At 35.2% G+C, this 13,442-nt stretch overlaps 1 protein-coding gene across 2 annotated transcripts in view; it reads right to left on the bottom strand.

Moving 5' to 3' along the window:
* Positions 1-13,442, bottom strand: part of MON2 (MON2 homolog, regulator of endosome-to-Golgi trafficking) — a 102,338-nt gene that overhangs the window by 52,116 nt on the left and 36,780 nt on the right. For both annotated transcript variants that reach the window (XM_035002246.1, XM_035002245.1), the window contains exons 9-12: positions 8,238-8,362; positions 7,736-7,872; positions 6,255-6,408; positions 1,109-1,351 (exon numbers count right to left, since the gene is read on the bottom strand). In XM_035002246.1, the coding sequence (XP_034858137.1) occupies positions 1,109-1,351; positions 6,255-6,408; positions 7,736-7,872; positions 8,238-8,362 (659 nt within the window). The remainder of the gene's footprint in view (positions 1-1,108; positions 1,352-6,254; positions 6,409-7,735; positions 7,873-8,237; positions 8,363-13,442) is intronic.

Here is a 13,442-nt window from a genome sequence, read left to right on the forward strand (position 1 = left end):
AGTGGCCAGTTTGAAAGGGGTCCCACTGGCCATATCAGGAACAATCTGAGAGTTAAACCAAATAACGATAATCATATTGTAACCTTTCAAATAAAATAGAAATCCAAGAATCCATACTAATATAAATTGAGAAATTAAAAAAAATAAATGGGAGAGAAGGGAAAGCTCTCTCTCTCTTTTTTTTTTTTTTAAAGATTTTTATTTATTTATTTGCAAGAGAGAGAATGAGAGACAGAGAGCATGAGAGGGAGGAGGGTCAGAGGGAGAAGCAGACTCCCTGCCGAGCAGGGAGCCTGATGTGGGACTCGATCCTGGGACTCCAGGATCATGACCTGAGTCGAAGGCAGTCGCTTAACCAACTGAGCCACCCAGGCGCCCGGGAAAGCTCTCTTTTATAGTAGGGATCTCAAAGTATTTCTCCACAAAAAGTTCATAATTAATCTTACACTGAAGAAACCAGCCAGACACTGTATTAACCAAATGACAAAAGTTAACATTACCAATAATGAGACATACTGATAATTGTATGCTCCTGCTATGTTGATAGACTATGTTTAACACAGCAATATTTTTATGGTAGCCCTAGCAAAAATGAGTAAATTGAATCTAATTATAAGGAAACAAAAGACAAACCTAAACTGACTAGCCTATACTCTTCAAAAATGTCAAGGTCATATAAGATAAGAAAAAACTAAGGAAGTGTTCTAGATTAAAGGATAGTATAGCAACATGGAACTAAATTCAACATGTGATCCAACATAAAAGACATTATTGGGTCAACTGGCAAAATTTGAATGAGGTCTGGGATAAGATAATACTGGGTTGATGCTAAATTTATGATGGGATTGTACTGTAGTTATGTTAGGAAACTGTCCATATTTTTCAGAAAACACTAAAGTATTAAGGGGCAGTGGAGCATTATGTTTGCAACTTATTCTCAAATAAGTCAGGAGAAAAGTATAGTGACATATATAAATAGAATGATAACACAAATAGGATAGTGTTAACAACTGGGAAGTCAGGGTGAAGGATATATGGGAACTTGAGTATTTCTGCAAATTTTCTGTAAATTTCAAATTATTTCAAAATAAAAATTAAAAATACAGACATCAATATACCTATTTCCTTATCCATTTGGTCTGATGTTGACTGTAATTCTTGCTGTTCTGATGACTGTGTTGGTGAAGAAGCTGCTTCAGTGGTAGTCTGATATTCTGTTTCAACCTCTCCTAACTCTCCTTCAATCATACTAGTGATTCCACGTACTAGGTCAAGCAAACAATGGAATGCCACAGACATAGCATAACCTTCTGGTATAGTTGGGGGCTCAACTTTGTCCAACATCTCTAGGCTGAAATTAAGAAAAAAACACTAATTAAAAGCCACGATAATGAAAATATATAAAAGTATTTGTAGTTCAGAGAAATGAAGAGCAACAGAATAGGAAAAGTCAATGGACATTACTGAGTTTGTTTCATTTGGAGAAGGGATCCTTTCTCAGTATTCTAAGAAACTGATTAGAAAAATTAAGGCCTGACCACTGCCATAACTAATTATTTTAACAATTTACTTTTTGCTCTCCCCCTAAATGTGCCAGTATTTTAATTGTTGGTATTAGAGAAATAAAGACTACATATAAAATAGAGTAAGACTAAATAGATTATAAAACTTCTCAAACTCTGACTTGGGTGCTTTCAAAATAAGGTACTATAAAATCAAATCAATCCTATAAACAGGAAGATATTTTCACACTGAGAAAGTATTACTGTGAGATATCTAGCTTAGCTATCACCTCAGACACAACCTGCCAACAGGGTAAGAATAATACTCAGAGCATTAATATGTCAAAGTTGAATTTTAGAGCAGTTTCTACCCCATAGTTAGAACAAAGCTTTCAAAAAGAAAGATAACAAATCTTTTGTCTTAAATCATGGCAAATAAGGAATTATGGTTTGAAATTCCTTAAAATTGAAATCCATCAAGATAATTCAATGGAAAAAAAAACTGGTGGTACTGGAAAAACTGCATATTCACATATAAATGAATGATGGTGGATCTTTACCTTGTACCATATACAAAAATTAATTCAAAATTAACCAATGACCTAAATATAAGAGCTAAAACTAAAAACTCTTAGAAGAACACGCAGGCAAAAATCTTCATGAACTCACATTAGGTAATGATTTGTTAGGATACCAAAAGCACAAGCAACAAAGGAAAAAATAGATAAAACTGAATTAGTCAATATTAAAAACTATTGTGCTTCAAAGGCCACTATTAAGAAAATAAAAGACAACCCACAGAATAGAAAATTTTTGCAAATCATGTATCTGATAAGGGACTAAAGATCCAGAATATACAAGAACACTTACAACTAAATAATAAAAAGACAACCCAATTAAAAAGGAGCAAAGGATCTGAAAAGACATTTCTCCCGAGATGATATATAAATGGCCAATAAGCACGTGAATGAGATACTCAATGCCATCAGTATTTACAGAAATGCAAACTGAAATACGGTAAGATAACATTTAATGTCCACTAGGATGGCTATAATCAAAAGACTATAACAATAATCAAAAGACAGTAAAAGTACTGTTGAGGATGTGGAGAAATCTGAACCCCCAAACACTGTTGGTAGGAATATAAAATGGTACAATCAGTTGGGAAAATAGTTTGGCAGTTCTTCAAAAAGTTAAACACAGAATAACACATGACTCAGCAATTCTACTCCTAGGTATATACCCATGAGAAATGAAAACATATGTCTAAGCAAAAACTTGTACACAAATGCTCATAGCAGCATTATCTCTAAAAGCCAAAAAGTGGAAGCAATCCAAATACCCATCAATTGATGGAGAAACAAAATACAGCACATCCATAAATTAGAGTATTATTCAGCCATAAAAAGAAATGAAGTACTGATACATCCTACAACACAGATGAACCTTCAAAACATGCTGAAAGAAGCCTGAAAGAGTATTTATTGCATGATTACATTTATATGAAATATCCATAATAAGCAAATCAGTAGAAATGCAAAACAGGTTAGTGATTGCTAGGGGAATGGGAAAGGGAGACTGGGGAATGACTGATAATGAGTATGGGTTTCTTTCTGGGATGATGAAAAAGTCCTGGAATTAAAGGTGATTATTGTTAGACACCTTCTGAATACAGTAAAACCATAAAATGTATACTGTGAAAGGCTGAATTTTATGGTATGTGGATTACATCTCAAAAACAAAATTGAAATCACTAAAGATTACAGTAAGTTAATAAAAGAGATTTCCAACCTCAAATTCTAAAAGTTGCTGAATCATAATCAAGACTGGAGGTAGGTAATTTGTAAAGAAATGCAAAACTCAGAATAAACAATAACAACACCTATAAATAGCTACCATTTGTTGTGTAATAACTCTTGGCCTGGAACTCTAGGGATTTTTTGATGTATATTATCTTGTTTAACTCCTCACAAACCCCTAAAAGATACAGATGATGAAACTAAGGACTAAGGTGACACAGTTATCCATCAACAGTTCTTAACCCAAGTCTGACTCTAAAGCCTATCAATTTAACCCCTAGTATGTGCCAGCTCCGAGGATTTTAAAATTGAGGTAATCAATAAAGATATAGTTATATTACTGATCAAAAGAGATCTAAGCTCAAACAAGGAGGTAAAGTTTATGGGTTTAACCACTGCCAAGCCAGTGAGCCTTTCAGAGCCACACATTAAGTCTACGAGTGCTAAGCATTTTTTCAGACAAATCTCTATTCTCAAAGAACAAATGATCTACTGAGCAAATGCATCTAAAACAAAGAAAGTAATCCTAAATATTCCAAACTCTAAATCCCAAATTCTATGGTAAAGACCTTAAGTGCTAGAATAGGTAAGAGAAAAAGGTGATTTATGCTTATTTTTATTTATACCACAACCTAAAACAAAGCCCACACTTTCTTCCCTCAATATCGCAGTGGTATTTTATTAGAACTAGTACATAAATACCAGTTTTAGATAAACATAACCCATTTATTTAAGTATTTTTAAATTTAAGGTAAAGTTGCAAAACTGTCGCAAGCCCAACTTTGAAAGGAGCCATAGTGTAATCAATCAGAAAGAATATGTCAACAATACTTAGGTCAAAACTACTTCTGTCTTACATTACTTAAGTTTTCAAATGATTATATACTTAAAAAGTCAATAAAAGAACAGAATACACAATCAAGATTTACATGTATGCCTTCAAAGAAAATACTGAAAATAACTTTATACTGAATCTCACAGCAAATGAATGAATAAAAGATGCCAATTCAACAGGGAGGCTTCAATGGAAACCTACTAATCCATGTGCAAAAGAAAACCCAATATTTTCTGGCTATTTTTGATTTCAGAGGTGAGTAATCTCAGTGTTTATAGCACTAAAAAAAACCCACTATTTATATGTTCCTTTAGAGATTTAGTCCTAAGTTTGCCTTCAAGTGAAATAATGTGCTGTACTCAAAATCACAGTATTTAGTAGCAGAACTAGTTAAAATCCAACTCGCTTAATTTGTAAGGACTAAATTATCAATAAACAATTGGTTTCAGACTTCCATTAATAAAAAAGTAATTCATATAACTTTGCCAAGTATTTACTCTCTTGTCATTCATTTGTTTTAATTTTTCTTCTTCAAGCACACATCTTCACTCTCTCACTTTAATTATGTTATTTTGCTCAAACTTGTTTCCTTAGAGATAATTTCTGTCACTCTCTATCCCCTTAATTTGTTTTTTCTTCAAAGAATTAACCACTACCCAAGGTGATATTATATGTTTATTTGAACCTTTACTATCTCACTCACTAAAATGTAAGCTAAATGAGGGCAACTAGTTTCATGTTGGGGATTTTTCAATTTATAAAATGAGGTGGGGAAATGCATGAGATTATTGTCTCCTTCAGTGCTAGAAATCTGATTTCTTTTAAATTTGATAGTCTAGTGTACTAGAGCACTAGCCTTTGTAGCAAACAAAAGCTTATATGAAACTATGTAACTTTAGTATCTTTTAAATGACTAAGAATAACAATGAATTTTAGTTAAATATTTCAGTCCTCTATGATTCTATACTTTCATAATTATAGGCAAAATAAAGCTGAACAGCAAAATACTATGATTATACTATGCAGACTGACATACCATATAAATTTATCATTTAAACTAGTCAGAGTGGGGGCTGGGCACATGCGTGCAGGGGAGTGGGAGACATAGGCCTCCAGTTATGGAATGAGTAAGTGATGGGAATAAAGGGCACAGCATAAGGAATATAGTCAATGGTATTGTAACAGTAATGTAAGAGGACAGATGGCAGCTATACTTGTGGTGAACACAACATAATGTATAAACTTGTCAAATCATTATTGTATACTATTGTATACATAAGTATACGATATGTATACTTATGTAATGTGTGTCAACTATATCCAAATTTAAACAAACAAACAACAAACAACTAGTCAGACACTCTGCTTCACACTTTGAGTTCTGATTACTTGTCATCGGAATACTGTTTCAATTATACATGCCAAGCATTCAAAATGTATTAGTTGACTGCTTAACAGTAACTACAGTAGTGTTAAATCTCTGTAAGATTGATTGCTTTATCTCTGTAGCACTGTAGTTCACTCCGACTTAAGAAAAATCAACAATACACTGCCAAATATGTTATTTGTTAAACTGAAATGACTAATGACAATAAAAATAACACATATGGAATCCATTAAACACTTTAAGTTAATTAAACTAAAAGTACTGTGTGTTAAACTCTAAAAACGTAATTAGCTACACAGTTAAAATAACTTTTCTCACCTATAGAATCCTGAAAGGTAGATATATCACTACTCTCATTTTATAGGTAAAGAAACTGAGATTTTTAAAAAAGTTAACTAATTTGCTGCTGGTGACTCAGTTAGTATTAGAAGACCTAAGTCCAAAGTCATATACTTAAATCGAAAAGCCATATAAAACAGCTAAATAGGTCCTCAGGTAAAGAAATCACATTTTGTTTCACTACTGTTAACACTAACACATCAGTAAATAGTACAAAAGAAAACAACAAAATCCAATCCTACGTAAAATTCTCAACATGTGACAAGAGAAAATTAGTTCTAAACTGCATTAGAATTACTAGGTTTAAAATTCAAAATATAATGCAGAAACATTTTAGGATAAAATAATCCCAATGGCATCATTCATTACAAAATAAAGCTACTACTACTTACTAGGTGGCTTTTGCACTGCCTTGTACTGTTATAGTTAGAATAGGTATCCAAGTTCCTCTATATTCAAATGCTGGTAGCAAGGTAACACCTCCACCAATCCCCAACATTCCTGAGTTAGCTGGTGCTGAGACGGGGCCACCTGAGTTATTGTTTCCTATTAGATAAGGGGAAGAAAGCAAAGATACCAATTTACTAGTTAATTACAAATCCATAATACACAAACATCTGTTCAAATTAAAAAAATTTGTTCTAGGGGCGCCTGGGTGGCTCAGTCGTTAAGCGTCTGCCTTCGGCTCAGGTCATGATCCCAGGGTCCTGGGATCAAGCCCCACGTCGGGCTCCCTGCTCGGCAGGAAGCCTGCTTCTCCCTCTCTCCCTGCTTGTGTTCCCTCTCTCACTGTGTCTCTGTCAAATAATAAATAAAATATTTTTTTTAAAAAATTTGTTCTATAAGAATGGATACTGCACGAATAAATGAAGTTTATCAATCCTGTTTTGGCTATTAGAGACTTTATTTCCCCAGAACACCACTTCCTTTTTTATAAAAAAGGTACTAATAAGTAAAACTACTGACAAAAACTTTATAATACACCTTTTGTTAGACCATTTTTTATCAGAAGTGAAAATTAAGAATTAAGAAATCATTAATCAGCAGTAAAAAGTAGAAGATAAATATAAAAAAGGCAAAGAGAAACAAGAAGCCATATGTTGATTTCCAAACAAGCTTAAATCAAGTTTACCTATTTTGTTAAAAGAGAGACTAATAGACCTCCTAAGGTGGTGAACCAGATTCTTTTGAGAGGCACAAAACAAAGATCCTTTTTTTTTTTTTTTAAGATTTTATTTATTTATTTGAGAGAGAGACAGAGAGAGCACAAGCAAGGGGAGGGGCAAAGGGAGAGGGAGAAGCAGGCTCTCTGGGATCATGACCTGAGCCAAAGGCAGACACTTAACTGACTGAGCCACCCAGGTGCCCCAAAATGAAGATCCTTCTAAAATGAATATAAGCATCTAAACTCTTATTCTTATGTAATTAGAGAAACTGAAAGTATACCAGAGAAGGAAATATATTCTGGAAAGAACTAAACATAGCTGCCTCAATGAGACTGAATATTCTTTAAGTGTAAGTCTTTACTACCAATACATTTAGGTAATCCAAATTTCTCTAGTCACAAAATTTCTATAAAATATCCTCTCAGAGGGCGCCTGGGTGGCTCAGATGGTTAAGCGTCTGCCTTCGGCTCAGGTCATGATCCCAGGGTCCTGGGATCGAGTCCCACATCGGGGTCCCGGCTCAGCGGGGAGCCTGCTTCTCCCTCTGACCCTCTCCCCTCTCATGCGGTTTCCTTCTCGCGCGCTCTCTAAAAAATAAATAAAATCTTTAAAAATAAAATAAAATAAAATAAAAATATCCTCTCAGAATAGTGAATACAGTAAATCATGGCAGAATATTAAAAAACAAAATATGAATTAGCCTTTACCAGCTTGGTTTGTTGTAGCAGGATTTCCGGTAGGAGGGACAAGAAACAACGACTGTATAAAAGATCCCAGGGCATTCACAATGTCACGAAAAACCTTGGTAGAATGCTGTTTCATATCATAGGACTGACAAAATGACCTGTAAAATAATTTTAAATGTTTCTGAGAAAAACAGCAATTAATATTGATATATCAGTCTATACTTAAAACTTCATCACACCTGAGTGATTTTACTAAGTTAGTACAAAGGTTCAGACTGAGGTCAATGTTATAAAAAAAATCATCTTGGCTATATTAACCAATAAATTTGGATTGATGGCAATTACTACCCATATTTTTTTGCCCACCTCTCAGTTGCTTACCACGCTCACACCACTACTGCTCCATATACATAATATATACAATTTTGTTTAGAAATCACTAATACTTGGGAATAAATATTTAAACTCTTCCTACTAGCAAACATTAACCTATCTATTTAACAAAATATTACTGTGGTTTTACCTTAAGAGCTGAGGCTGCACACAGAGTCTGTGTATTGATTCTACTGCAACAGCTCGTAACCATTGTGGTTTATCTGCATCCAGAAATTTCACCAGAAGTGACAGAAATATCTCACATTCAGTTACCTAAAAAAAAAATTTTCTTAATAGTATTTCTTTAAATCTAAGATCAGAATTTATAAATTACATTCTTTGTTCTTAGTGTTATGGACAAACCAATAAAATCTTCCAATTTTAAATAAATTAAAATTCATTTAATGGGGAGTAGAGAAAAAAAAGGGAAAAGCAGTTATATGGGGAAAGCTAACAGTAAAAATAATCAGTCTCTCTCTACGTCCCTGCAAACACACACTAGAGATCTGCTAACATGGTTAATCTATTACCCTTATTCTTTAGAAAGCACTATGCACCATCACACCATCCTCATTCCTGGCGGGTAGCATGTATCATGTAAACAGCTGATAGGATGTATGTTCTTCTCTTCAATAATACCACAAGTTTTTCCATATGTTCTTTTGCTGCTTAAACAAAGAGGCAATAAGCCTAAGCACGTTTAATATATATTTTCTAGTAGGAAAACAAAAAGGAATCTGTAGCACTTGACAGGTATAAATACATAAAGTATTTAGAATAAGGCCTGGTACATAGTTTTGCTTTATAAGTATTAGCTATCATTACCATTATTAATATAAACCATCTTCTCTGCACGCTCTTTGTAAATAAAAATGTTTGAAGCACATTCTCAACATTATGTATTAAATGTCTAATAAATGAGGGGTGCCTGGGTGGCTCAGTTGTTAAGCATCTGCCTTTGGCTCAGGTCATGATCCCAGGATTGAGCCCCATATCGGGCTCCCTGCTCAGCGGGAAGCCTGCTTCCCCTCTCCCACTTCCTCTGCTTGTGTTCCCTCTCTCACTGTCTCTCTCTCTCTCTCTGTCAAATAAATAAAATCTTAAAAAAATGAAAATAAAAAAATAAATGTCTAATAAATGAATAAACGACCAAAAAAAAATTAAGTTTTTCAAAGGTTAATGGATTACGTCTGTTGTACACTAACTTAGGACAGAGCTGGAGCTCTGGGAGCTAAGAACCTGACACTCTGATCACTAAGCCAAACTGAACCCTCCTTTTAGCTGGGGGTACCCTGAAATGAGCGGGCATCACCGGGCAAGAAATTTCAGGAATAGTGGCCCTCAGGATGTTTACCCAAAGCCTTAGCAGCTGGTATTCTCTAATGCCTTTCAGTACTGTTAACTGAATGCTTAAAATTAGGACATAATCATGAGGATAAAGCAGGCAGGATAATTGAAAACTTTATCCGTGGACTGCTATGATTGGGGAAGTCATAAAACAGAGGTTTAGCACTGTCCTAATCATGAGACAGTTGAAAAGCACTAGATCAGAAATCAGATAGGCTCAGCTTCTTTATCCACCAAATGAGTGGATGACAAGCTACATAACCTTCTTATAAATAAAGGATAAAAATATCTACATCTTTTTGAGAAATCAAATGAGAAAACTGTAAGAATAAAAACATCCCCTAGGGGCGCCTGGGTGGCTCAGTTGGTTAAACGGCTGCCTTCGGCTCAGGTCATGATCCCAGGGCCCTGCGATCAAGCCCCGCATGGAGCCCGCATCGGGCTCCCTGCTCAGTGGGGAGCCTGCTTCTCCTTCTCCTGCTCCCCCTGTTTGCTCTCTCTCTAATAAAAAAAAAAAAAAAGTCTTTAAAAACATCCCCTAAACATGATAAAATGCCATGCAAATGCAGAGCACATTATTTTTTCTAAACAAATGATCCTTTTAGTAACGAACTGAAAAAGAATCATGCTGGTGACTCACTATGCAAATTGTATCTACTACAGTTTTAACATTAGTGGGTCCTCCAAATGTACACTACCTACTTTAGAGTGAAAGTGAAATATAAATGTGGTAGAACTGAAGGCTTATCAGCTAGGTTTTGAGGCCAGAAAACAAAGGCTCTCAGAAACATCATTATATCACAGCCAAAAGAAACACTGTTATAAAACTTGCCTTGAAGAGTATATCATTTTCTCTCCTGTGGGAGGCAGACTACAGCACATATTAAACAATAAATTTATACTGTAGCCACTAAAACCTCACGATTTGGGTAAAGGAGAGCCTCTCTCCTGAGGTCTGGCACTCTGTTCTCCCTTTCTCCCTCCTTGCCAAGTGTGAAAGTCTGATCACAGAACTCGTGTTGAGGTCACTGCATTGTTCTCAAGGGCATCAATGGAGGGCGCCTGCTGTGAATCTGTTAAGCCTTTTCCCCAAGAAGTTGAACTCATAGGGAAACAGGTATTAAGATTGGTATCTATGGCCTAAATCCAATTCCTTGTGGCATGAAGATACTTCATGAACTCCACTGTAAGCATGAAGAGTGATGAATGTCTCTGAATTCGTAGTCTTTTGGTAATGCATAGTAGTCAAGAGACAACTGATGCTTAAGATTAATCAAAGTCATCCTGATAGAAATTCTAATCACAGTATCACATGGATTTCTGATAGATTATGTACATAAGATAACTGTTGGCTTAGGACACAAGAAAGCCTGATAGAATATTTAAATGCAGGAGTCTATTTCTCAAGGCCTGGTAAGAGGTAAAACCTTATAGTTAATGGATTTGTTAGCACTAAGATCCTTTGTATGTCCTAAGACATGTTTGTGAAGAAGTAGAACATTAGGTTGGATAAGTCAATTTAGCCCCATTCATTCCTTTTTAAAAGCAGCTAGTCAAAGGCAGAAGAGAGATACGCTGGCCACTTATAATTAAGCTTCATAAATTCCTTAAACATATCTTCCTTAAAAAGATATCTGGGGGGGGCGCCTGGGTGGCTCAGTCGTTAAGCGTCTGCCTTCGGCTCAGGTCATGATCCCGGGGTCCTGGGATCGAGCCCCGCATCGGGCTCCCTGCTCGGCGGGAAGCCTGCTTCTCCTTCTCCCACTCCCCCTGCTTGTGTTCCTGCTCTCGCTCTCTCTCTCTGTCAAATTAATAAATAAAAAATCTTTAAAAAAAAAAAGATATCTGGGAACAAAGCCTAATGATTCAGAGGACAGAGAAGCACCTAGCTCAGATGATAGAAAAGAGAAAGAATATAGTATACTAAACTATATTATAACTCTTTCTGAATGACTGGGGCATTCCAGTTTCCTCTAGTCATTCTAGATATATTAACAGAACTAACCTTTGAATATTAGCTATCTACACCCCTGAGCTACTTGATAGAATAAGATAAGCTGGTGAATACTGGGGGAGAACAGATTCTCTAGTTCAATGATTCCCGAAAGTGGGGTCAAAGTGAGGTCACAATTATTTTTATAGTAATATATTACTTGCCATTTTCAGTGCATTGACATTTGTGCTGAAGGTACAAAAGCATGGTGAGTAAAACAGCTTTATCAAGAATCAAGGCACTAACACCAGACTGCACTACTGTCATTGCATTCTTCACTACCACACACATTTTTTTTTAAAAAGGTCTATTTCACTAAAGAACCATAATGAAAAAAAATAGCATAAATAAAAAATATAATTAAATTACTGATTTTCTTAAGTCTGACCTATAAGTGCATGTCTTTTTAATTTTCTGTGTGACAAAATGAGAATACATATGAAGCACTTTTGCTATGTATCAAAGTACAATGGTTGTCTGGAGGAAAAGCACAGTTCGGAACTGATCTAGTCACTTCTATCCCCTATCGGACACCATTTTAACTAAAAGAGCAAATGGTAAACTACAACTATTTAGATTTGTGTATATTGCAGACACTTTGTCAAAAATGAACAAAGTAAGCTTGTCATTCTTTAAGGGAAACAAATGACAGTTTTTGTTGCCAAAGATTAGATTCAAGCTTTCAAACAAAAATCAGTATTATTGTATCTACCACTGTGACCTTGACAATTTCTTAATAACAGGAGATTTATCTGATACATAGTTAGTGATTAACATACATCATTTTTAGTATTGTATAAAGTGTTAACATTTGGAATATCTGCACAACTAAAATACATGATATAAAAAACCATGTATGGATAAAAGATACAATCAGAGCACAAGATGAATCAATGAATTTTAATGTAACAGAGTATGAAAACGTCATTACTAAGGTTTCAGATCCTACACCATTAAACTGTCACTAGTCCAGTTTGGTGTAGTATCAAAGAAGAATATCCACTATTAAGATAATATTAATATCCATGAAGATAATTCTGCCTTTTTCAACTACGTAACTTTGAGAAGCCAGATTTTCTTCGTATGTTTCAACCAAAACAACCTATCACAACAAAATGAAAACAGAAGATATGAAAATCCAGCTAATCTTCTACTAAGCCAGACATTAAAGCAAAAAACATGAGATCTCTGGGGTGCCTGGGTGCCTCAGTCAGTTAAGCATCCAACTCTTGGTTTTGGCTCAGATCATAATTTCTGGGTTGTGAGACCGAGCCCCGTGTCAGGCTCCACATCCATGCTCAGTATGGAGTCTACTTGAGATTCTATTTCTCCCTCTGCCCCTCCTCCAGCTTGCATGCTCTCTCTCTAATAAGTAGATAAATCTTCCTTAAAAACTAAATAAAAAGATGAGGAAATCATTAAAATATATATATATACATGTGTGTATATATATATAAAATCTTTGTTTTCCCACTGGAAAAATATTAAGTTTTTATGTTAACATGAATGGGTTTAATATGATCTCAGACTTAATCTTTAATATAATAAATGCTAGAAATAATCCACATAGACAAAAGTTCAATATTTCATTACAAGCATAAAAGGATCCAAAGACTACAAAGTATAAGAATTATTACTCCAGGGGGTGCCTGGGTGGCTCAGTTGGTTAAGCGACTGCCTTTGGCTCAGGTCATGATCCTGGAGTCCCTGGATCGAGTCCCGCATCGGGCTCCCTGCTCAGCAGGGAGCCTGCTTCTCCCTCTAACCCTCCCCCCTCTCATGTACTCTCTCCCTCTCATTCTCGCTCTCAAATAAATAAATAAATCTTAAAAAAAAAAAAAAAGAATTATTACTCCAGTATGTCTCCTAGGAGATGTATCATTAGCTATGTTTAAATAAAGAAAACACAAAGAAATGAGAGAGAAGCATTCCATAATTACATATCTTACCCCACAAGTACCATACCTTTAGCTTCTGCCTTTGGAGAAACTGCAGAATGTCTGCACTTTCCCA

This window comes from Mirounga leonina, unplaced genomic scaffold (genome assembly GCF_011800145.1).
Source record: "Mirounga leonina isolate KUSES-001 unplaced genomic scaffold, KU_Mleo_1.0 Mir_126, whole genome shotgun sequence".
Taxonomy (NCBI): Eukaryota; Metazoa; Chordata; class Mammalia; order Carnivora; family Phocidae; genus Mirounga; species Mirounga leonina.